The sequence below is a fragment of the Erpetoichthys calabaricus genome, chromosome 16 (assembly GCF_900747795.2).
Source record: "Erpetoichthys calabaricus chromosome 16, fErpCal1.3, whole genome shotgun sequence".
In the NCBI taxonomy this organism is placed as follows: Eukaryota; Metazoa; Chordata; class Cladistia; order Polypteriformes; family Polypteridae; genus Erpetoichthys; species Erpetoichthys calabaricus.
This window is the reverse complement of record NC_041409.2, coordinates 48,354,254-48,381,498: the sequence shown is the minus strand read 5'-3', so window position 1 is coordinate 48,381,498 and position 27,245 is coordinate 48,354,254. Positions and strand designations below refer to the sequence as shown.

Sequence of the window (27,245 nt, the reverse complement as noted above, 5' to 3'; positions counted from 1 at the left end):
CTTTCCTAATCTGCTTATTCATGGTGAGCTACTGGAACCTATCCCAACAAGCATCAGATGGAAAGCAGGAAGTCCAAATACACACGGGCTACTTTAACAGCATCAATTCAGGCAGTTTAGTAAGTTCAGTACTGATGTATTAACATATGCAGAATGGTAAGGCAGAGCAGTAATTCCTGTCACACAGCACCAGGGTCTACAAGAGTTCTGCATGTTCTCCCTGTATTGTACATTTATGGACTGACTGGTATCAGACATGCTGAAGGCAGACATATAATATGTACAGTACACCTGGAGACAACCATGAGAGAATATATGCTTAAAACTAGGTGGGAACAATTAGATGGCTTACTGACTGTCACATTTTTAAACCATCGGAGGTGCTCTTGTTAACCTGGTCCGACAGACAGCAAGATTCGGTTTGCAATGAACAGTCTACAGTCAAAGTCTCCTTAAAAAAAACCCTATTAGACATATAAATATGTGTCACCTGTGCGGGGAACACTTTGCATGTTTTCAAAGACATGAATGGACAAGTGGTAAGCACTTCATTTTCATACATTTTCATGCTGCATTTTCACAGGTACTGTGTGTGATCTCTGTTGTTCATCATTATGATGAAAGAAGTGGAGGAGTTGAGGTAAGTTTGAAAGAATTGGCAACTATATTCATGAAAATATGAACTGCAAAATATGCATTTTAAGTAAACGGAGTGTCACACCCCTTCAAAATCCGCCATTAAGAGAGCGGATAACGAAGAGCCACAGGAAATGAATATTTCAGTACTCAAAACACCAGAATCAACAAATCTGCCTAACACCACCAGTAGATGCATAAATGAGGCTGCACAACATCTACCTTTCAACTGCACCTCTAAACAAACACCTAAAAAAAATAGCATCACTATAATCCACAATGCTTATCCAAACTCTATTTGCTATTGTTATATAATAAAGTGATGCAATATTTAACATGACAGAAAGATATAGCAGACAGAGGCACTTCTCAAATGTGTGGAGCCCAGTAGCTATGGTGGTCTGAGAGGGTATGCGTATGTCTTTTTGTCTCCACCACTGCAATGGTCATTATATTGAGTTAATTATTATGTTTCAGTTATCTTGTGCTAATAAGCCCTTGAATAGATAACAGCAATTTTAGATTTTCTCATTTGAGAATCACATCTAGCCACGCAAGACAAAGTATCAGTGAACGTCAGTGAATTTACTCACTTAATATCAGTTCTTTAATTACCATATCCTTAGCAACTCACTATGCATAATAATAATAAAACAATAATAATTGGTTTGTAGTGCTTCAATTTGCTCTATAGCACATGTTGACTTTTTCATTTTCCAAGTCTCCCCTTTTTTTTTTTTAAATTATGCATGCACAACATGACACGTCACGACAAGGAAAGGGTGGTGGCTTGGCTCTTTCCAAAAGTCTAAGGTTTTTATTAAAAATACAATTCATTGTAATCAGTTCAGATTTATTGTTATGTGTACAAACAACAATAAAACTTTTATGTACTCTTTTCACCATGTTGCCATTAGCTGTGCATCTTGCTCCACAGACAATGCAAAATAACTACATAGAATTTAATGAATGGGCTGGGATTCAGTGTTGCATTGTCATATCTTCACCTACAACAGCTGCTGCAAGCAGACAAAAGAGCATGAAATGTATCCTTACATTTCAGGACCAAAAATTAGTGATAAAAATAATTTTTAGACTCCTTTCATAATCAAAAGGATGCTTCAAAGTGGATATATTTGGCAAGTTTTAAGACTTTTCACCTTTGGACCACAGTACATACAACAACATATTGTAAACTGCAAGAATAAACAAGGTATTTTTAAAATTTATAAACAATTTCAAGTGGCAAACTAATATATACTCTGATTCTGAAGAAATAATTTTGACTTGAAAAACACCAAATATATCTTTTAGTAAAACATTAAAAAAGATTCTTACTAAAAATCTTGCTTAAAAAGCAGACATGCTTAATAAAAATCTGCTGCCTTACTGTTCACTGCTATGGATATCAGCCGAGTCAGTGTGTAGTGTTTGCATATTATTGTTCCTGTGTGGAATTTGATCACTTTATTAATTTTAATGTTGTGCATTTTGATCATTTCAATTTGGTCAAACACTATCTTTGGTATTAGTGTAGTGAACCATGGAGTGATTCATGCCATTTTTATGGGACACAGACACAAAGGAAAGTACCGCTTTTATCATATTCAGAAGTGACACTCTCTCTTTTTATCTATATTCTTAATTACACTAGAACTTCACACAGGTATAAAGCACTTCCATACTGCAGATATTATTTAATTTACTTTAGTGGAAGTTGCAAAGCCATATAGTAGAAGTGCAGTGTGCATGCGAGCATCTTGCACCCCTACCCTTTCCCAAAGATTCACAAAAGTGGCAAAGAACTGGAAAGATGTATAATGATTTATTGATCGCATATTTTGGGAAAAACCATCTAATTCGGATCTGTTAAAAAAAAATAATTAAAAAAAATAAAAAATTAACAATGCATCACTAGCTCTTGGGGACTGTGTATTTCTAAAGCTTATGTGGCATATAATAGTAGCTCGCCAGCCCTATCCACTTAACTCTTCTAAAAAAACATTGAGTTTTTAAAGTCCCTAAAGTCTTACTGTCTACCACACTACTTGGTAGCGTATTCCAAGTGTCTATGGTTTGCTGTGTAAAGAAAAACTTCATAATGTTTGTGCAAAATTTAACCTTAACAATTTTCCAACTGTGTCCCCTTGTTCTTGATGAACTTATTTTAAAATAACAGTCTCGATCCACTGTACTAATTCCCTTCATAATTTTAAAATAACAGGTTCGATCCACTGCACTAATTCCCTTCATAATTTTAAACACAACAATCATATCACCTCTTAATCTTTTTTTGCTTAAACTGAAAAGAACTGGCTCTTTTAAACTTTCTTCATAATTCATCCTTAGTAGCCCTGGAATCAGCCTAGTCGCTCTTCTCTGGACCTTTTCTAGCACTGCTGTGTCCTTTTTGTAGCCTGGAGACCAAAACTGCAAGGTAGAATGACAGTGCCTGACCAATACGACCTGCACTGCTCATTGTGCTATTGTAGCCTACCACTACACAAGGCACAGTGACTTCTACATTTCCTCTTACGTGAACACTCACAGTTTACTGCATTGTGCTTCAGAGGCAGGGAGCATACACATTCTGGATATTTTTGATGATCGCTTGATACACATCCCATGGTTTGAACAGTTTTGGTACTGAGCTTTTGGCTTCATTATAATCATTTTTACTGAAATGCAGGTATTTCAAACCAGTGAAAAGCGACACTCAATGATAACAGGCTGAAAATGGATGTCTAACAACCGACTTGTGGATGAGTACCATCTGTGACTGAACACCCACATGCCATCAGCAGCGACAAGCTGCCAGTGACTGCAATAAGAAGATGGCTATCGTGACTCCTGCTCAACATAACAATTTCAACAACTATCATCTTCACTGGATTATCATCGACAAACTGTAAATAATCCAGATAAACATGACCAACAGATATTTTTAGGCCAGTCTTACACCTAAACTAGCAACGAGGAGGTGAAGGATTGTCAGCAGTAGTATGAAGCTCACTAACACAAATATCACTGAAACTTAGCAGGTTGGAATCTACCTAATAGGTGTAAGTTTCAGTCAACATCTGATGACCAATTCACTAAGTCAACACTATTCTCGATTCGAGTAATGGTTCAATTTCAGTTGATTTTAAAACTGGCTCTACTGCTTTTCATTTGTCATTGTATTTTTGGTTAACAGCTTCACCCCAATAATGAATACTGATATGTTAACTCTTAAGATAACACAAGGTGGCAGAACGCCTTGAAGCATGTTGATATCTCATCAACTAAATGGCAGAAGAGTACTGATTTATTCATGCTTAACACTGTAAAGCGGATCATTTCACAACACCACAAGTCTGACTTGGGCTTAACCGTATTTATACAGAATTCTGAGTCCGTGTCATGCTCTGGGTTAATGCCAAAGAGATTAAATAGCTTATATACGTGAACAGAACATCCTTATTGAAATTAATAAAGAAACAGTTTCCATCAACCTTACTTTGGCTCACAAGACCTTTGTTGTGTTTGTACAAAAAAGTTTGCAATTCCATGCAATTTTGTTTATTTTAAATTCTATATGCCTATTTCATTCTCTAATGCTACAGATGTTTATATTTATAATGTACTCTTGTTCTTGTCTTTCCTAAACCGAGCTGTTGCAATACCTCAGTTTCTCCTTGGGATGAATAAAATCTTTCCTTCTCTTTTCTAATCTTAAATAAGACTACATTCCCAGTATATACAAATACTTGCATGTAAATATTGCAGGCTAGTTTTGTGAGTCATTTTAGTGCTTTTGGTTGCATGTAATGGTGTGTGCCACTTTAACTATACCAAATTTCTAGAATTATACAGCACTATATAGCAGTACTGACCTCTCATTACATTACTTCTGTCTCCATCACATGGACATTCTTGCTTGATGGCCCCATCTGAAGGTGTCCGTCGAAGACGCCGAATGGCACTTGAAGCCAAGGGGATATGTGTAGGGGTGAGAGACTGATGAGGATTACGTTTAAAACTTTCCAAATGAGTATTGACAAGGGGGTTGGGTTTTGCAATGGGCTTGGACTCTGGCTTTTCCAGTTCACTAGGCTGGAGATACACAAGCAGCTCCTCACTGTCAGAGCGCAGAAGAGAACGTGTTGAGTTACAGTCAGACAAAGATGACAAGGACAAAAGAGTGAGAGATGATGGGAAGGGTCGATCCACAGTCTGGGGAGGAGGGTGATGGCAAGTGTCTTTTCGAAACAACTTGCGAGTCGGAGGAAGTCCAGAGCAATGAAAAAAGCTTTCCTTTCTTGAGTGTCTGTTTTCCTGGTAATTTCCTTGTTTATTCATTCCCAAAAGATTGAACCCAAGGCCCACAGCAGCTAACAGTGCTCCACAACCAAGAAATACAAGTTCAGACCTACGAGCTTGTGTAGGACTTCTTTTTAAACTATTGACAGGAGTACCAGGTGTAGATCCAGGAGGTGGAGCATGTTCTCCATTGCCTTCCACAACATACCCATCATCTTCTGTAGTCCTTTGGAATGGAATACAAAGGTAAGAGTAACCAGCAGGTGTAGGTGAAGGGGCTATGTTCTCCATTGGTTTCATCGAACAAACATCTTTATTCTCTGCAATAAAATACATTCACATTAAAAACGAAAAAAAAAAAATTTAAATATTATATTATTATATATTTCATATAATCATCATTTTAAGAAAACTTTTACAAGAAATACTTTTATTGGCACTTTTATGCCACCACTTAAAAAATGAGGAATTATGAAAATACTTAAATTTAGTGGGGATAAAATAACAGACACACTGCAAAAACCACAAAGTTTACAAATTAAACATACAATTTCATAACAAAATGAAATAGTAAGACAGGAGGAAGTCGGATGTCAACAAGAACTGAAACAGTATATGAATGACCATCTGCACAGAACATTCAGTTCCACGAACTTAAAGCAAAATGCGGATGTGTCAACAGGTTTCAAGGCAAACTGTTAACATTGTGCCTTTTTTGGCTTTTTTAAATGTTATAATTTTCCTTCCATCCTCTTGCGAGTCCTCTACTTGTGTTATTTAGATAATATGTAATTTTCCCACAGTAGTTTCCTCTTTTGTCTCTCTATTAGGGTCTTCTGGTGGTACTTGAGCTCCCCTATGTATTCTACCAGTTTGCTTTTGTTCTTTGTCGAGGCATTAATTACTCTTTGCCTTCTTTTTTGATGCTCTTTTTGTGCTTTGCTCTTTATAAGATTGATTGGTTTTTGACTATTTTTGTTTAACATTTGTTCTTGGAATTATGCTCTTGGTTTAGCTGACTTGTTCTTGATTATATTTGGACTGTGCTTTTTGCTGATAATTTATTACTTAATTTCATCTTTTGCATTTTCTTTGAGAAATGTATTTTGTCTTTAGCATTCTGTTCCATTTGTAAATCTATGTTTTAATTGCAGTGGGTATTTAATAAATTTAGTGTTTAAGGTATTCTTAATTTGAGCCAGATGTTTAGGTAACTCCCATTTCCCATTTTGAGAATTTAGGTGTTGGACTTTTTTTGAGTTGATAGGCTTTAGGTCTTTTTTGGAATAATTAAGGTCTTTTCTTAAAGACTGTAGGTCTTAGGTATAATATTACATGATTAATTAATTCTTCTCAACTGTTGAGAATTATATTAATGTAAGTTGTAGGTTGTGTGGGGTGCAAGGAACGTGGTTGAACTAGAAATTAGACATACTATTTTATTACAATATGTTATGGCTACATCTCATTGTTTCATCACACAGCAGCTCTTAAACTCTCTGAGCTCTAATTATCACAGATATCCATGCAAATTCTATTGCAAAGTGTTTAATGTTCCTTACTATGCATTAATGAGATGCTCACTTGAAATGAAAAGCAGAAGACCTTGGAGACAGAAAGAAAAAGGCTTACAGAGCAGGCAATAAGATTTGTTCTATTAGGGACCACAATGCTGGGGTTTTGTTTTTCATAGTAATGTAGCATTTCTATGGAGACAATTTTAAATAACATTGTCATTAGTAGTCATAAGAAACTGCCCAAAATACACTATATGAAGCATTAAATGAATGTCTAATAAATTAATGCATGATTTTAATGCATTTCATACTATAGTTGTGAACTGAATTGCAAACTTATGATACTAATCAGCACTATACCAGGGGTGCCCAACTCCAGTCCTGGAAGATCACAGTGGCTACAGGCTTTCATTCTAACCATTTTCTTAATTAGTGACCCGTTTTTGCCGCTACTTAACTTTTTGAATTAATTTTAATCGACTTCCTCTTGAAGACTCAGACCCCTTAATTAGTTTATTTTTCCTTAATTAGTTGCCAAACAATAATGATACAAAATGAGCCAAAACAGGACCAGAAAGCTGTGTTCATCATACAATATCTGAAAATAAAGAAAGATGACGGTGTCAGGAATGTTGATCTCTTAGAAAAGAGAAATAAGCCATTTCGGAAATGTCTGCTATTGCACAATGAGAGCAGCAATAAGCCCTGGAATTAAAGAATGGGTTTAATTAACAACAAGGCTTGGCATCTAATTAATCAACTGGTTGGAGTTTGAGGCCCTGACTTAGTTGGTCTTCTGTTGGCTCACTCACTTCACAATTCATTTCTGTTTGGGTGCCATTTAAGGAAAGAAATTAAGCAATTCAGAGGAATGATGAAGAAATTCACAGGAACAAACCTTTAAAAACAAGGCAATTACAAATTAAAAGAAGTTAATCAGCAGAAGAAAAAAGGTCACTAATTAAGGGTTAGAATGAAAACCTGCAGCCACTGGGGTCCTCCGGGACCGGAGTTGGGGACCCCTGACAGACTATATATTTTTAGTAGGGCTGCTGATTCATTGTCGTTAATGGATGCAATTGAAGTGTTCAAACTTTCTATGATTAAACGCTTTAAAGAAACACCTAAATGCATTAATTAAATCTGGTTAATATGACCACACTTCATATGTTATTATGGAAGCAATGGCAAATGAATCCAAGTCTACTAAAAAAAGTAGTGTGGGTCACTGGTTCTCGATCCCTGTTGCAACATTACAGAATTACTGGGCAGAGAACAATACGTTCCCCCACTCAATGATTCTTCCAACAATCTGCCATCTTGAAGTCGGGATGTCAGGATTGCGTATGATCCTACCATCTTTGTATGTTTCGAAGATGTGCTTTTGACCGATCTAGAATGATGCAAACTGACTCAGCCTTTCGTGATTTGAGAATTGTGACAGCCCAAGCCCTATGCTTTAAAAGTCTTAGATGCTTACAAAAGGACAAAAGAGACAAGGTCTGGCAAAAACTAGGAGTTCTTGTGGAAAATTCTGACCAAGTTGATAATGATCAACAACACATCAGGATAATCGCTTATTTAAAATCCCTGGATATGATGTTAATAAAAAAAAAAAGAACTCGTCTTCTTAAGCATTGGCTGGATTTAATATCAGAAAACCAATAATGTGTTAACACAGCATTATTGGCAGAACCAACCAAAATGCTGGACTAATGTGCATGATCACGCAAATTAAAATTTATTGAGCTGTTGACTGAATAGTGTTATTGTTTATTTGACTCGTTCTGTTACAGAAAACTGTCCAATAAACTGAACATAATTATTTAATATGGTCAGGCAAGTGGTTACTGAAACTGTTTTTCATTGGAAGAGTTATTTCTGCTATATGGAAAACTAATATGCTTGAAGGAAATACACAAAATTTAGATTAAGATGCAGTTAATTTCAATGAAAATTATTAATCATGCAATTCTTTTAATAGAACAGCAGCCCTAACTTATAACTTTGTAGATGGATGTTGTCTAAGAAAGCTAAATCAAAAAGTAGTATTGCTCATCCCCTACTATGAAAATATGAGCATAAGACAAGGTTTAAACTTTTATTTAGCTATGTTTACAAAAGAAATCATTAAATTTGCCTTCTCAGTTGCATCCACATACACAAAAACAAAAAGCACAGAGAGACAACAGTTTACAATTTTTAAAAATTCAGAAACACATCATTTACTTGCATTGGTAATGCCTGCCAAATGTGTTCTGAGATTTTTCAGGTGAGGAAGACAGAAGTTTTGAGGTAATTAGTAATACTCACTAATCATGGTGCCGGAGAATGGCGTTGCGTTTGCATGTTGATTGGCACATGCAAGAAAGAATTTCACTGTACTCTGTACACATGACAGTAATGACCCTATAAACCTATTTAAAAACAATACTTTGATAAGTACTTCAGATTGACAATAGGAGTTTACCTAGACATATTCATCTTACTCACGAAGACACTTCATTGTTTTTGTTACAATCTGCTACATGACAAAGAATTGCTGAATTATTTTTTGCGAGTCTTCAATGCAACTCTCCCGCCTGATTTAATGAAGGCAAAAATTATTTCCAGTTTCTCATTTACTGCCCTCTGACACATATTTATCAAGCCATAAACACCAGCTCCAATATTTTTTCCTACACGTCTGGTAACCTGCTGGAAATTTTTAAAATAAAATGTGGCTAATCAGATCACTAAATCAAGAAATGGAGCTCAATCTTCCTTGAATGGTCCAAGTTTACAGCGGAGAAATAAACTGCATTTAAAATAGATGCTTTTTGTATTTATATTTCAATTTAGATTATCATCAATATGATTTTCCAGATATTTATATTCAGTCACTCCTCTACATCTTCTCTTGGAGTACCAAGCGTTGAACATACCAATTTTTGCCTATAAAACTCAAGCCATTTCTTTTGTCTTTTTGATATTCAGATATTCGATAAGCAGTCCATTCTGATTTAAGCAGCAGTCTTCACCCTGCTCAGATATGCGTCACCATAGGGTCACCTGCATTCTTCATAAAGAAACAATGATCATTGTTACCTCTCAGGTTACTGGCCTACAGTGTAAATAATGTAGGTGACAGAACATGACTGACCTAAATGAATGACCTTTAAAAATTTGTTTTTTTATCCTATTTGTGAACAATTTTAAAGGGAGTCCAGATTATATAATGTAACATAAGAATTTAAAATCATACTGTTAAATTTTTCAGTCAATAGCTGAGGCTGGGTAGTACTGAGCACTGAAAAAAAAGTGCTCTAACATAGGAAATAGACCTATAAAGAAATGAGTAAATTTTATGCAAGATGTACAGTGTCACATTCCCTGTACTTCTGTATGCACAATACACAAAACTGGTGGTTATCCTTAGAGGGCCAAGTCTGTCTCATTAAGGCTGCATCCACACTAATACTTTTTCATTTAAAAACCACTGACTTTAGTCTCTATTTTTGCTTTTCATTCACAATAACCTGGCATTTCTAACTCTCAAAAACATACTTCTGAAAACATTCTCCAGAACCATATACTTCTGAATTTGCGGGTTCAGCGTTGCAGTGTTGATAGGTAAAAAATCAGGGCTGTGAGTTGGTACACAAAACCTTCAACTCCGACTCCTGAATATATGGTAATATACAGGCAAGATTTCCCATATGTGGTGATTGAAAAAAAAAAAAAACAAAAAAAAAACCAAACTGACGATTTTATTAAACTTTCTCGCCATTGTGACTTTATGCAATGGTTTAAAACACCACAAATATTTTGAAATTTGGAGAAGAGAAAAAACACAAACACACACTAGAAATCAGTCTTTAATGTTAATTAAAATGTATCCTGAAAAGAGAAAAAGTTTCATCAAATTATTATATGTGAAACTGCAAATTTTACATTACATTTTTACCAACTCTGACTCTGGTAACCCAATAATTGCTTCCGACTTTGACTCCACAGACCAGGCATAAATTAAGAGTTTTCAGAAAACAGACTCTAATCACGTTCCAATTTGTTTGTGCTTATTACATAGTCCTTCTCTAGCTGGATCCTGCTCATTAAAACATCTCATTCCCTGATTGGTAACTTTTCACAAACAACAAAAGAGGAGTTGCTTTCCATGGCACTTGTTTTGTTGCTTTCTTGTATGCATCTAATTTGCATTTAGTACACTTTGAATGCTGTATACACGTGCAAGAGACAAATAATTTACTGACCACTACAGTTTTGTGATAAACCAAGAAGCCAGAAGCATTTTCATGCTTTCAAGGATTTTTCTGCCAATGTGTGCATGGTAGTATAAGTAAACGTCTACATTAAATGCATTTTTTGGTCATTTTAGTGTGGGCAGATATACTTTCTTAAATAATGTGAAAATACTAGTGTGGAGTGAGACAGTTTTCGTTTAAGGATGCCCCTTTGAAAATTAAAATATAATAGTGTGGACATAGCCCAAAACATTATTCACAAAATGTTCAAAGCATTTCACTGCAATGGAAGTGAGGAATACTGCCAAAGATCAGGCATGATACCACAGGCACCATTTAAAAACTGAAAACATGGAGAGAAACAAAGTTTGTGTTGTGTATTTATTTACTTACTTATCTACTTATTTTAGGTATTTACTTAAAGAGCTTACAGTATGTAAAAAGACAATTTTTTCCCAGGGTACAAATAAAGTTTTATCCAACTGCTTGAAACAGGACTTCAGGAACCATGCTGATGAACTATCTGGCTCCATTGCCTTGTTGGCTTTGACGCCACAGAGATTTCAATGCTTCAGCTATGTGGACCCTTATTCTTGTCATATTTCTGTAATTTTTACAAAGTTTCTTCCTTACTTGCTCACATTGAAATTTAATTTATATATATTTAGTTCATTAGCGGAAAACTCAGGATCCTTTTTTCCTAGAAAGTATTTTTAGCACCAAACTTAAAAAATTAAACCTCCACTAGGTTTTGTCCCCATACATGATTTTAATTAAGTTAGTTTAATTAATTAATTTACAGAGACAGTGGGGAGCCACTACCACCACCACCACCAATATCTAGGATCCACCTGGAAAATACAAAGAAAATCATTCTTGCACCAGTAGGGTCACCACACATTAGCTATTAGGTGGTAAAGGGGTGAGAGAGGCAGTTAGCCAGTAAGGGACATAGGGTGATTAGGGTCCAGAATGGACAAGGCTGTGGTGGGCAGTTTAGCCATGACATCGGGGAACACTGTACTCTTTTTGAAGAAGAATGCCCATTGATCTGTCATGCCCACAGACCGTAATTAACTCATTTCATCTAATATGAAAAACATTGCCAATTTTTACAGCACAGTGTCCCACCACTGCACAGGGGCACTGGGATCCCCACACAAATCACAGAATAAGCACCCCTTGCTGGAGTAATAAACACCTATTCTAGTAGCAACCCAAGCTTTTCCTAATTTATGTCCATTCCAAGTACTGTTCAGCCCAAACATACTTAGCTTCAGGTAGATTGCCTGTTGGGAAATGCAGATGGTATGTTTAATGGAATTGTGTTATTGTTCTCTGTAAAACTAGCTTTCTTTTGCCTCATTTTCCTAGATACTATTTTCCACAAAAGGAATACTTTATTATTATTGGTTATCAAGTTGTTATTATTTGGACACACTTTGATAGTTTTTCCTTAATGATCATTGAGTCCTAGAAATTAAAATGCCAACTTACAGTATAAACAACCTCAGATAGGGTCTGGGAGGATGTCAGCATATATGGTGTGGATAGAGCAATTATAGCAGACTAAACACCAATGGACAGGGTGAGGCTAGATACATGAAGTGACAGACTTTAAGACCTAAATGGACAGCCTTTCCTCAGATGTGGTATAGTGGGTCCCCAGCTCCCATTAAAGGCCAGTTTTAATAAATAATCACTGCGCTCGCGGCTTAGTGAGGGGGCGTGGTGGTGTGTGGCCGATGCAGTTCCTGAGGAGTTCGTGGTGTGGGCATTTCTCACCTAAGTGCACAGGTGAGAAGCGGTCCACCTCCGTAATTGTTCCCAGGAGCTACTGATTGCCTCGACAATCACGTTCCCCTTCATATATAGAAGTGCGAGATGGCTAGGGAAAAAAAAAAGAAAGGAAAAAGAAAAACAGAGGTTGCTGGACAGCAGGAAGCAGGGTTGTGAGAGAGCCGTTGTGAGTGAGCGAGCGAGAGAGAGAGAGAACGAGTGAACACGTGCAGGCTCGCAGACAGGCAGCTGGAAGGTGAGCCCCAAGAAGGGTGTTTGGCCAACACTCGGTGGGGGCAGAAGGAAGCGGTTGCTCCCGTTGAACATTGTAGGAAGGAACGGGAGTGACCGGCAGAAGGACGACTGGCCGTGTAAGGCCGGGAAGGCAGCGATAGTCGGGAGGCTTGGTAGGTGAAACCCTTGATGTGAGCATCCTGGTTGTCAAAGAAACCAAGTCTCGGTCTGGGATGAGTGCGCGACCGAAGCCAGGAATCAGAAGGTCTCCAGACCAGTCGAGCGGAGTGAAGGTCAGCTGCAGAGAGAGCGACTTGCCTGCTGCAGGGCCCAGATGGGAGAAGCAGGAGAGACGTCAGGGTACAAGAAGCACCGGGCTCTGAATTGTTTCAAAGGACTGCTTCCAGTGTTGTTTTAACCTCGTTTTTAAAGATTGTTTTTTTCTATTTATACCTCCGCGTTTTGTTTAATGGATTATTTATTTAATGAAGACTTTTTGGAAGGCATTGTACTTTATTTAATTTGAACACTGTTTTTGATTGATTGATTGTTTTAATAAAAGGACTTGACACTTTTGCACCATCCCCTTGCTATGTAGTTGCCTCACTGCTTAGCTCATCGGTAGCATTACCGACAGTGTTGGGTTTAAGGGCTCCCGTACAGAAGATGGGAGTATGCACGAACCCGCATCGTCACATCAGACTTCTGGAAGTATTCTTTTGGGGATGGCAACAGAAGCATTGCAGCTATAAACTCAGTTAGGTAGCAGCAAGAACAAACAAACAATCAGAGTAGGTATGTGGAGCGGGTACCTGGACAATGGAAGAAGTAAGGGGAACCAATAAGCTGAACTGACAACTGAGGTGAATTTGTGCAGTTGGACAAAGGTATTAAGAATCAGTGTAACTCGAAACTACTTGCTGAAGTAGCGATGGTGCAAGAGTGGTGAGCCCCAACTCACCACAGTGTCTAGATGCACATTTCTAGTTTCAGACATATTCCCCATGGCCATTCACAAACAGGCAAGTTTGCTTGGTGTGCTAAGCATACTGTATATAATTTTCTTTTAGCAAAACAGAAAACATTACTTTTCCTGTTTTTTTAAGGAATGAACTACACATTCCGTGTGATGCCTCAGTCTTTACTGATTAAATGCTACTTGCCACTTCTGAGAGGGACACGTTTGCAAAAGCACTCTAGGGTTAAGTCATTACCAGCACATTGCTGTTATGTATTAATGTATTTGTTGTCACACATGTGCACTTGGGAGGTAGTCTAAGGGCTTAACTAAGGGTAAGACGTGGAGTAAGGGGTTGATGAAGTCCACATATGTCTTTTCTTCTTCTCCTACAGATCACAAGTAGGGAAGCCCAGCTAAAACACTTCCAGCTGTTGCACTCAGTTCCTGACCACACCTCCCTGCTGACCTCACTTCTGCTCCATCCCTCATGGACCCGCCTCTTCCTGTCCAGCACCTATAAAACTCATCCACCTCATCTTTTGAGTCAGTCCTATTTTGGACTCTACACCAAACATTACCTTTTTTTTTTGAGAGAGACAGAAAGAGAGAGAATTGCTGTTGACAATATACGGGGTGGATCCCCAAACCTGTTTCCTTGTCTGCCTATTTTCTTACAGTGTATATATTTTACTGTCATTTTTATTGTATTGTAGTAATTATGTGTTTTATCATTATGTATTTTCTGTTTTGTTACTATTGTTTTCTTGTTTTTTAAAATGTGCCTATGTTACTTATTCTTTGTGGGTGGTTCCCCAAGAGGCTATGCCACCCTGACATTAGAGGTCCTGGGTCCTCCTTCTGGATTTATATTTGAGCCAGAAACAGGATTCAGCAGTCAAGCATTTTGGCTTGGAGTGGAGCTTTGCTTGTGTAGATTTACTGTTTTTTTATTATATTTTGCTTTGTTTTCTGTGATTCTGCCTTTGAACTGTGTATCGGGGCTTGTTTGCTGTTGATTGCTTTTCTAGCAACTTTTTTAACCTCTTTTTTTCTTCTGTAGAGCTATTGTGCTTTATTATCTATTTTTGTCAATAAATCTTTGATGTATAAAGATTCTTATTTGTTCTGTTAGCACACAAGCTGGAGGCTGACGGTGACCCTCCTCTTTGCAGGGCTTGTGCTATATTTCAGGACTTTATTTTTATTTTTTGCCAGCTCAATTTGTTTGGTGTCTGCTAGGCCAGAATTCTGCAGTTAGATGTTTTAAGGCTAGCTGGATCTGGGGTGAGTCTCCTTGGTCAAGCTGGTTAGGTTAAGGCTTTGCCTTTATGGTAATTTTAGGAGGCCTCATTCACTTTTTATTACATGAGACTACAAATCACAACAATAGAAAAATAACAAATATGCCTGTTTATTTAAGGGCTGAACTTTTCATTCTCAATTTCTTTAGTCACATTCATTAGAACTGAGGGAAAGTAGACTGGATTCTCTCAGACTCTTTAATCTCTATCAATGGAAAGATGGGATTCTGGAGAGACTGGTGTTAAAAGTGGAATAGAAGAAATGAAAGATCTGACATGGAGAGCTGGTACCATGCAGAAGGCCCATGGTCCAGCAAATTAAAAATGGAGGTGACATCCACAAGTCTCAGTTGCTCTCCATGCCATGATTGTGCAAGATTTACCCCCTCCACTGGTTTGCAATTTACCAAAATTCCGCAATGCTTCTGGTGTTGGTCTGTATGTGTCAGCAAGTATTCTTTAGAGAAATGGAAAGGCTTTCCTCAGCTTCCTGGAAAGTTCTTTTCAGGGTTTAAACTACCCCACTGTGGAATTTAAATAGAGATACTGTGATTATCAAGTTAGTTTGACAATCCAGTGGTACGTAGGAGTGCCAAGGGCCTGTGAGTGAAAAAGGTCCTTGGAAGGATTGAAGTTGCTAGGGGAGCCAATGTGCTGTAGGTGAGATTGAGGAAAATCTGCACAACTGGAGCTCAGGTTATGACTGACTGTAATTAGTAAAACAGTAAATATGGTTTATTTGTTAAATGGCTTAACTGCTCGTTCTTTGTGATGCCTTTGCCTTCCTGCCTCTTGTGCTCATTACATCTAGTGAGTGTGAGAAGGCAGGGACAACCGTGCTTTGAACTTCTGTCTAGAAAATAGCTGTAACTGATATTATTAAAGAACCAGTTATATAATAATTGGATAAAAATATATGTTGATCCATTGGAAATTAGTTAGCTGCTAATAAGAACTGACATGTTAAGGAAAAAAATACTAAACTTTCATATTATAAAAAAAAAAAAAAAAACATCAAACACTGCCACACGCCTTACCTATCTCTGTGAGACTTTGCACACACTGAATAGCAGGACTGCTGTGTGGTGATCTTCCCAGATTCGGAGTACTTGTAGACCACTGCTTATTTGCATCAATTAGAACTCTGAGGCTTTAAAAACATAACATAAAATGTATTATTACTTTTATACAGTAAGAAAGCAAGTTGTATACCAATAAATAATTCACGATTCTAATCATATTTTTGCAAGCTTACTAGAACATGTGACTAACAATGAGGTATCTTCCTTGTCTGTATCATCTGGGTACACCAGGGAAGGAGTCTGAAATCATCTTACTCAGATAATGAATAATATCAACCCATTAATGGGGAACAGTCTAAATTAGTGATCCTTTAATTTTTGTGGCAGCAAAACTGGGTGTGAAACGATGCATCCAGACATACAGTACATACATTTGTTATATATAGCATATATATATTTGATCTGGTTGTTACTGCGAAAAATGTCAAATGCTATATCCTGCATGCACTTAACCCTGTATTGTACTTGAATTACATGCCAATACAGACCAAAGATTAATTACTCTCATGTACAAATCTGAAAAGGAACACTTGGAACAGAAACTACTCTTTGAATAATACGTTACTCTGCTCAAACTTGACACACTGGATATTTGGCCTCAACATTTGTAATTTTGTGTGTCTCCTCTCATATCTTAAAAATGTAAAAGAGCATACAGTATAATGACATTTCTTTGGAGAATTTGATATATACTTGAGCCTCTGTATGTACGTGCACATTGATGCTGTGTAAAGCTTTCCTGTTGTAATGATATCAGAATATTCACTCTACAAAGTGCTGTGATTCATTAAGCAGCGAAGTATACATAGCAACTATGTTAGTCAATGTGTGTTTGGGGTATATTGCAGAAGTGATTATTATACAGACTTGCAGATTAAAAATGACATGAATGCAACAAAAGAAACACAATAAATACAAATCATGTTGACAGTTTCACCTTGATTCTGTTTGTGCTCTATTAAATAGAGCACTGCACTTGTCTCTTTCATTCAAGCTTGGTGCTTTATCAAAGATATGTCCACTTGTGTTTAAGACCTCGTTCCTACAAGCTTCTAAAGAAGTTTCTGATCTACTTATCAACAACGTTCTTGAAATAGCAAATTGTTAATTGGATTCTGGCATTTTCCCAGTTTCTTTGAAAACTGTTGTAATTAAACCTCGGAGCAAGAAAAATCAACCTTGATTATTCTACCTTAGATGATTATATTCCAATCTATAATTTGCCTTTTCTCAGTAAAATTCTAGAGAAAGAAGTTTTTCAGCAGTTAAGTGATTATTTGGATAATCAAATTTACATCAAATCATAGTACTAAAAAGTTCTAGTTAAATTAATAATTGATCTGTGAATTAATGCGGATGCAAATAATATATCTGTACTTGTTCTGCTAGACATGAGTGCAGCATTCGATACTATAGATCATGATATTATGAACCAGTTTATCCAGTAGGTACTGCCTTAGTCTGGATTAAATCATATAAAACAAAGGAAATTCTTTGTCAGTTATGACGATTGTGCATCAAAAATACATGATATTCTGTATGGTGTACCGCAGGGATCAAGTTTGGGACCATTATTTTCTCTCTACAATTACCATAGCAGCTCTATTTATCCATTGCGCCTGATGACCCAGAGGCTCTAAACCCTTTAATCCACTGCTTAACAACTATAACAGAATGGATAAATATCAATTTCCTTAAACTAAACAAGGAAAAATAATTGTTAGTTATTGGCAGCAATTAAAGTAATAATCTTTGAATACAATTAATCATCTGGCCCTCCGATTCAAACCAGAGGTTAAGAATTTAGGTGTTATTATTGACTCTGACCTAATTTTCATTATTATTATTATATTAAATTATGTGAATTTCCCCTTGGGATTAATAAAGTATCTATCTATCTATTTTCACATCACATAATAATATTACCAAGACTGCTTTCTTCCATCTAAGGAACATTGCAAAGGTGCAATCTCTTATAACATTTAAAGATGCCGAAAAATGAATACGTGTGTCTGTATTTAGCTGACTAGATTACTGCAATGCTCTCCTATCAGGACTACCTAAAAAGGATGTAAAATGGCTACAGCTTGTACAGAATGCAACAGTAAGAATTTTAACCAAAGGCAAAAAATATGAGCAAATAGTGGGAAAATCAAGTATTGAACGCATTAACATTTTTCTCAGTTAATATATTTCTAATGGGGCTATTGAAATGAAATTTTCACCAGATGTTGGTAACAATCCAAATAATCCACACTTAAGAAATTAAAACAAGCAAGTTCATAAATTATGTGTAATAAAGTGGAATAACACAGGGAATAAGTATTGAACACGCTTACTGAAATTTAATACTTGTCGCATGCATTGCTCAGGTGTGATTTTGACCTATTCTTGCACACAAACTGTCTTCAAATTTTGAAGGATCCGGGGGCCTCTTCTATTAACTCTGATCTTCAGTTCTTTCCATAGACTTTCACTTGGATTCTCTGAAACCAATTGAGAGTTTCCTTGGCCGTGTGTTTGGGATCCTTGTCCTGCTGAAATGTCCACCCTCGTTTCATCTTCCGCATCCTGGTAGATGACAGCAGATTCAAGACAGGTCAATCAAGAATGTCCCAGTACATTTCTCCATTCATTCTTCCTTTTATATGAAGTCTGCCAGTACCATATGCTGAAAAACAGCCCCACAACATGATGTTTCCACATCCAAACTTCACTGTTGGTATGGTGTTTTTGGGGTGATGTGCAATGACATCCAAAGAGTACAATTTTGGTCTCATCTGACCAGACTCTATTCTCCCATTATTTCATTGGCTTGTCCAAATGTTGTGCCGCAAACTTTAAACAAGCTTCAACATGCTTTTTCTTCAGCAGTGGAGTCTTGTGCAGTGAGCGTGCATAAAGGCCATGGCGGTTTAATGCATTACTTATTGTTTTCTTTGTAACAACTGTACCTGCTAATTCCAGGTCTTTCTGAAGCTCTCTGCGACTGGTCCTTGGCTCTTGGACAACTCTTCTGATTATTATTTTGACTCCTCTGCCAGAAATCTTGCGAGGAGCACCTAGTCACGGCCGGTTTATGGTGAAATGATATTCTTTCCACTTCCAGATTATGGCCCCAACGGTGGTCACTGAAACATTCAGAAGTTTAGAAAGAAGTCTGTAACCAATGCCATCAGTATGTTTTGCAACAATAAGGTTACGAAGCTCTTGAGAGAGCTCTTTGCTTTTACCCATCATGAGATGCTTCTTGTGCGACACCTTGCTAATGAGAAACCTTTAATAGACCATCAATTAGGACTAAACCAGCTGATATTAAGTTGCACTGAAAGGGGGCTATCAGGATTGTTTTCTAAATACTGACAGAATTCAGTTGCTTTCTTGGCATTCCATGCCTTTTTGCACCTCCTTTTCTTCATGTGTTCAATACTTATTCCCTGTGTCATTCCACTTTATTACACATAACTTAATTTATGGACGTACAGTATTTGTTTTGATTTCTTTGTATGTTCTTTCTTTCTTTTAATGGATTAAACACATTGTCTTCAGTTCTTTTATTACAGCATCCTCAGCATGAGTGACTTACTGTGCATTAAAAAATGTCAATAATTGTTTGTGGCACTTTAATCTGTTTTGTTGTACACTGTGCCTTTTTCATCGTTTTTATCATGCATGAGTTGAACACACAACAGAAATTGCAATGTGGAGGTGGCTTGGCTCTTTCATAAATCTAAGGCTTTTATTAAAAATATAATGCAGTGTTATCGATTCACTTCAGATTTGATACTTGTACAAAATACAAGGAAAGTCTTATGTGCTCTTTTAATTAAGCTGCCACTAAGTGTGAATCTTGTTTAGTAGACTATGTAAAAATAACAACACAGAGTGGAATTGACAAAAACTCTGACAAAACAATCAAATGATGTGAAGGCACATATGTCTGTTATTTCATGCCTTGGAAGAACACAATTATGGTACACATTGGACAATAAGCAAAATACAGCTTAATGCTGGGGGCTTATTGTGGTTGTCTCAAGGAAAATAGGTCCAAGAATCTGTGATTAAATAATTACTACTTGTTGCTTTTCGTTATCACAAGGATGATTTATAAAACATGGAAATCATGTTTTCCTACATCAAAACCTCTGCTGCTTCAAAGTGAACATATGAGGTAAATTTTAAGACTTTTTCATTCCTCTGTGGGCCCATGTACCCTTTCGTCCTATTGTAAGCTGCAAGAGCTGTGACAGTCAGTCATTATCCAACCTGCTATATCCTAACACAGGGTCACGGGGGTCTGCTGGAGCCAATCCCAGACAACACAAGGTGCAAGGCAGGAACAAATCCCCGGCAGGGCGCCAGCCCACCGCAGGGCACACACACCCACACACCAGGGATAATTTAGGACCTCCAATGCACCTACCCTGCATGTCTTTGGACTGTGGGAGGAAACTGGAGCACCCGGAGGAAACCCGCGCAGACACTGGGAGAACATGGAAACTCCATGCAGGGAGGAGCCGGGAAGCGAACCCAGGTATCCTTACTGCGAGGCAGCAGCGCTACCACTGTGCCACCGTGATGCACATTTTGAGGTAACAGTAGTTACAGTAAGTATTTTGTTTTGCAGTGCACATTGAAATATATAAGCATGTGTTTTAGAAATGTTATGAAGAGAGATACTGAGATGGTTAAGTAAATGCACTAGGAGGGAAGGTTGATGTAATACACAAAATGTACCAGTTGATGATTAAAAGATCAGCAGATGTCCTGTAAACAACAAGACACATACACAGAAATTTCAAGGATAATTAGCTAAATAACAAGAGTGTGATAAAATTGAATTTTATTAGGGTGTGTAAGCTAACAAACCAATCAAGTAAACATCAGGTGATTAATACACATTACTCAGCACTATTCTGTAAATTCAGTTGTTTACGAAATGGACCTCTGCACTTATTTCTTGGACCATTCTGTAACTGACAGCTGTGATGAATGCTTCCTCTTCAAGCATTTGCTGAAGAGATAGTTAAAGATGCAAACAAACAGGTTTTCTGAATGGTTTCTAACTCTGGCATTTTATCAAAATTGTCCTTGTAGAGGATACATTTCTTTATTAATATGCTGATTTCTTCCACTGTTTACAAGTTTTTAAAATCTATTTTAAAAAAAACAAAAAACTCCCCTTTATAACTACTTTATGTAACAATTTAATATATGCCATGATTATGAAGAAACTACTTTGACTTGAAAAATACAAAACTTATACTTAAAATCATACTAAACATCTTACGTACTGAAGTTCTGTTTGGTATACAGTTTTACAAATCTCTGCGAAAATGAAATGAATACTATTTTATGTAATGTGACCCAATGTCTGACAACTCTTTGAATATACTACCCCATATAATAACTAAATAAAATATTCCAATATGCTTTGTATTTCAGAAGAGAAAATAACTTTAGTTCCAAAATGTTTTTGTAAACAGATTTATCACATTTAACTGAAGTTCTGAGCCCCATTTCCCAAAAAATTAACCCCTGCACCCTCACCACTCTTCAGCAGTTTCCTTGTTTCCCACAGGTACTGGCCCTGGCCCTGACCCAGGACCCCACATTCTGCTCTTCTTCTTGAGGCATCTTTTGTCTTCCTCGTCACCGTCTGCTTGGAATGCAACATTGCGTCCCCAGGCCTTGCTGCTATCACCTGGAGTCACTGGTGAATCACAATTGTGAAGAAAATCATCAATTCCAAATAATTATCAAGGGATATAGCAACTGTCATGGCATTATAAAAGTTATGATACTCTCCTTTTCCAAATTATTTTTACTAATTATAGTACTGTCTTAAGCCACTAAGGTTCCACATACAGACAAGTAAACGCACTGCTATAGTGTTGCAGCTGAACAAAACACATTCTTGGTAAGAAACAGTTCTCTAATAAGAAATCGGCAGTCTGCGTACGCACTGCAATGGTCTAAATTCCCATCTAGGTTTGATTTACCGTAGATACTCGCATATTAGTCGATCTCGCAGATAAGTCGAGTGTATTGTTTAAGCCCAAAATTACGAAATTTGTTATGACCCGCGTATAAGTCAAGGGCAAAACTTGACAGCTATCAGAGATAGAGGGCGACAATCAGCTGTTAATGGCGACAAAACTCACTGTCACGTCACAGGCATTCCCTTTTTGCTTGGAGAAATGCTAGACTCGTTGACTCTGCAACTAATCCTTGCGTGTGCGTGAGCTGCGAAATGTAAACAAAGGCAAGATGGCGTCGATATGTTACAAGGGAGTGAAGCGAGTGCAGAAAAGAAAACACTCGGCAGACGATGTTTTGCACATTATCGCTGAGTCGGACTCTGATTTTTCAGAGTCGGATTTTATTGACAGTGATCAGGAATCGAGCAAGAGAGTGAGAAGCCAGCATCAGTTGATCGGACACCAGCCGATGCCGTGTCAGCTAATCGGCTGCCAGCTGAACGCATTCGCGCAGTCGATGCAGCTATGGCAAGGTTCGTGTGGGAGGAATACCCAGACATTGATCCGTGGGAACCAAACTAGCTACCGGACTTCACAAGACAGCATGGCTTGCTGTTGGACACGACAGATCACCCGCTGCTGGACTACTTCAGGCTGCTCACTCCTGATGCTGCTTTTCAGCTACTGTCAGACGAGACAAACAGGTAGGCAGAGAAATTTTTTGAATCGTGGGTTGCACTTGCATTACATTGATAGCGTGCGTTGCCTTGGTTCTTTTGATTCCAAATCTGGTTGCACGTGGCAACTAATGGTATGTTTGTCATCCAAAACCTGCAAAAGCTAATGCTCAAATTCAAGTATTTCACAGTTTAAAGAATTATTTAATGAAATTAAAAAAAAACTAGCTAATTAGCAATAGTATTGTTGGCTTATAATTATTTCAAAGACCATGGGAAACAGCAGATGACCGGTGACTTAACACCGTGAAGCGTTGAGTGTACAATGTCATTACCCAAATTCTATGGACAATTGTGTTGCCCCGCGGATAAGTCGATCCTGTTTTTTTGAATGAATTTTAAGGCATACATTTTTCGACTTATATGCGAGTATCTACAGTAAACCATGTCCAATGGTTTTGGCATTGAATCCAACTCCTCAAATCCCTATAATCATGCAAAATAGTTAATAAAAGGAATGCTGTTTAATAGGAGAGGAAATATTCAATAAAGAAAAGTATTCTCAAAATGCATTTATTTCTTTGCGTTTACTTGTATATTTGATATTTAATACAAAAAAAAGCACACATTTCCTCACGCTCTGACTGACAAAACATACATGCTGAGATGACAGTAAGTTTACAGAATTAGAAATTACACCAAAGCAGAAAGCAACTCAGTGAAACTACAAGAAAATCCCTACATGCGTTTCCAAAAACACTTGAGGTCGTCTGCTTAAACCTGTACCTTACCTCTGTAATTCATAAATATATAAGTAAACTTCTTTGGAACTTTCAGGTTTCTCGTTTGCAATTCATAAGCTACAATACATTTAGTCAGAAGGTCTTATGACCTTGAATAAAATGAGTGAGAGGAAAAGGCTGCACTTTCATTGGCTCAAGCCAGAGAAGTAATTACCTGCATTGCAATTTTTAACAGATGGGAGGCGGTCTGCATGTATACATTTTCATTAATATATTTGTTCATTGTTTAAAAAAGTTTTAGACTGAAAAATATATACAAATCATCATACCAGTATCCACATTAGGATTTTTAATTATGTTCTATTATGGAGGTTTGCTCACATTGCCCAACTCCTATGTGCACCCACTTTTTTCCTCATGGTGACCTCATAACCTAATTAAAACTTTTTTCAGCAGAAGCAGGTACTTTAGCATTACATGGAGATAAAGCCTGTGGTGGAAAACAAATGCAATGTTGATGTACAAAATGTCCTCATTACATCCCTCTACCCAAAAGTATGGTAAGAAGGATCATAGTACACAAAAATGATTAATTTACTAACTTTATCTCTAAACAAATGGTGGGGAATAAACAGAGTATTCTGTGCAAAGTATAGAATGAACACAAAAAGCAACACTGCTTAAAGCCTCTATAGGCCCAAGTCCCTGTCTATTAATGAATTGGATTATCCTTCTGCTCACCTAAATATATAGCAGAAGTAAAGCAATGTAAAGCACACTCTTCTCCTGATCCTGACTGTTTCTCCAACTCTGGATTCTCTTCCTCCCACCAGTTTCTCAGCATTCTTAACAACTCACATCCACACTCTAGACTCCATCTGATGCTGGCCGTCAGGAAACATTTCTCTATGCCAGTGGTTTTTAAACTTTTTTCTCTTACGACCCTATTTCCTTTTTTTGGGTCTTCACGACTCACAATCATCACCAATCACCATCCATAAGGGAATGGATTGGTCCCCGTTTGAAGAATTAACACAAATCGTCATCCTAGTGGAGGTGGGGATGCCCCGTTGGAGAATCACCACCGATCGTCATTACACTTCATTGATATTTGAATCCCTGAAGCTTACGAAAAAAGTCGGAATCCCGGGCCACCTTAAATTCCTTTGCACCTCCTCATCAGCATCTTTTGTTTTGAAAATGTCGATCAGCACAAGCATCAGCAAAAGGTTGCAGGTGTTCCTCATTTTGAATAGTGAGCTGCTAATATTATTACTATAATTTAATAAAAACATACATTTGATTTGAGTCTGTAACACCCGGTGTAAATTTTGGCTACTTGTAAAAGTTAGCACTTTCTACAGTATTGGTCACTGTTGGCTTTTATTATATGAAACGTTTTTCTTTTTGCTCCGTTTTCTTGGCCATTGCTACCATGCATTGGGTAAACAGCATATTAAGAAAACATTTTAGGGAGAAGTATTCCTTTAATACATTCTAATAGTTTTTTTTTTTTTAGAAATTTAAGTGAGTACAGTGGAACCTCGGTTCACGAACGTCTCGGTACACGTACAAATCGGTTTACGACCAAAAAGTTTGCCAAACTTTTGCCTCGGTTCACAACCACACACTCGGCATACGAACAAGCCAGTTTCCCTTTCGGTTTGTACATGTTCAGTCTCTCCCTGTGCATTTCCTGTACAGCGAGGAAGAGAGAGAGCGAGGGAGCGTGACACACACACACAGGCAGCTTGAGAGAGAGGCAGCACCAGAGACAGAGGCACACACAAAGGCAGCGCGAGACAGAGAGAGCCTCACACACACACAGGAGCAGTCGAGAGAGGCGCGCGCACACACACAGCAGCGTGCTAGAGAGACACACACACAGGCGCTCCAGGGCTCCAGGCTCGCAAAAGAGAGACGCATGCACACACACACAGGAGTGGTCGAGAGAGGCCCGCACACACACAGCAGTGCTAGAGAGACACACACACAGGCGCTCCAGGCTTGCAAAAGAGAGACGCACACACACACACAGGCGCGCGGGAGAGAGAGAGCGAGCGAGCGAGCGAGAGAGGGAGGGACGCATAAGGTAGAGAAGGCTTGTTTTTGTTTTCAGTTCTGTTTACAGCGATCGGTTCGTAGCGTGCATTGTTGCAATGTTACTTTTCTTGGTGGTTTATTAAATTACGGATTTTTCAAATGTTCATTTTTTCCCCTTTGCTTAAAACTCATTAAAAAAAGTGTTTTAGCAAGCGGTTCCTAGCAATATAGCGCGAACTATTCCAGTGTTAGTTTTCTCTGTTGTTCAAGGTTTTCTCAGTGTTATTCAATGTTTTTACATTTAGTTTACTATTACGCTGTGCATTCTATGGTATAATTAACTATATTTGTGCTTAAAAACTAATATATATATACATAAAGTTCGTACGGTCTGGAATGGATTAATTGTATTTACATACAATCCTATGGGGCAAATTGCTTCGGTTCACGACCAACTCGGTTTACGACCAGAGTTTTGGAACGAATTATGGTCGTGAACCGAGGTTCCACTGTACTCCTAAACAACAAAAAAGTTAAGTTTTCATTTAGAATATTTACGACCTGAGGCGGTCCATCTGCAGCTGGAGTTTTTAGAAGAATGGTTTACCTATTGCCAGGACAGAGGAGGACAAGAAAGCCTCCGACCAGCTTACCAATTTTAACTAATAACAAGAATGCCTCTAGAACTGGTCAAAAATACAGCATGTTTGGATCTAGCTGTGATTTTTGTAGGGCGATTTAATAAATACAAAAGAAAGATTTTACTTGTAAGTAAAGTGTAGTGTATAACACAACATACATATTTGCTTTATGGGCTCTGAATTAAGATTTAGATCATATAACCTATATTTAATGACAAGAATCCTTTAGAATAAAGATGTACAGCCTGGGTTTTCCCTGCCAACGACGGCCATTCAGTAATCCACAAAGAATAATGCATTCGGTTTTTAGCTTATTTGTTTAACAATATTTCCAAATTTCCAGATTGTTGATGAAAAAAAAAAATCTTCATAATGTTCACAAATTCATTTTGAAAAAGCTAAAATAAAAACAAAAAATTGGAAATAAAGTAAATTTTGAATTCTCACAATTATAGCTAAGCTTTCTTTTTCCATTCTAGCTCTTCCAATGCTGCACAAATATCCATTTATTTTAACTGTCATTTTCTATACAGCCATCTAAATTAAATACTACACTGATGAAGGAAATATTTCAAGATCATGTGTGTGTCTCTCTAATACAATATTTTTACAATTTGATTCTCAGAGAATTAATAAAATCATTCCTACAAAGAACACTCTCAGTTTGTGTGACACACAGTAAAATTCAGTTTAAGACTGTATAGACCATATACTTTTCTCTTGACACTGACCATCAAAAATGCACTTCAGATTACTACAGATGCAACTAGTCACAGATGTTTTCCAGCATCTGCCTCTATTGACAATAAGTCCTCTACTTTTAAAAACTCCTGGAAAACAATGTTCATCATGTACATACCACACCGCCTTGGAATTACTAAAAACACTCATTAGCTACCAGCACATTTTGAGATAACACAAAACAAACAAACACAGCTAAAGGATCCATTTCTTGTGACCATGTAGATTACATGGTCACCATGTAACTCTGTTCCTCTGAAAGAAAGCTTACCTTCAACTTTTTTGTGCATTTGGAAAATTCCCATATTTCATAAAATCAGAAAATGAAATATACAAGGAACAATTTCATATATTTCAGCAAAC

At 37.4% G+C, this 27,245-nt stretch overlaps 1 protein-coding gene across 3 annotated transcripts in view; it reads right to left on the bottom strand.

The window, feature by feature from the left end:
* Positions 1-27,245, bottom strand: part of map3k9 (mitogen-activated protein kinase kinase kinase 9) — a 154,069-nt gene that overhangs the window by 10,199 nt on the left and 116,625 nt on the right. For all 3 annotated transcript variants that reach the window (XR_007933655.1, XR_007933656.1, XM_051919913.1), the window contains exons 8-10: positions 21,607-21,769; positions 16,012-16,124; positions 4,512-5,258 (exon numbers count right to left, since the gene is read on the bottom strand). Coding sequence is in view for 1 of the 3 variants with exons in the window: in XM_051919913.1 (XP_051775873.1) it covers positions 4,512-5,258; positions 16,012-16,124; positions 21,607-21,769 (1,023 nt within the window). In the remaining 2 variants the exon portion in view is untranslated. The remainder of the gene's footprint in view (positions 1-4,511; positions 5,259-16,011; positions 16,125-21,606; positions 21,770-27,245) is intronic.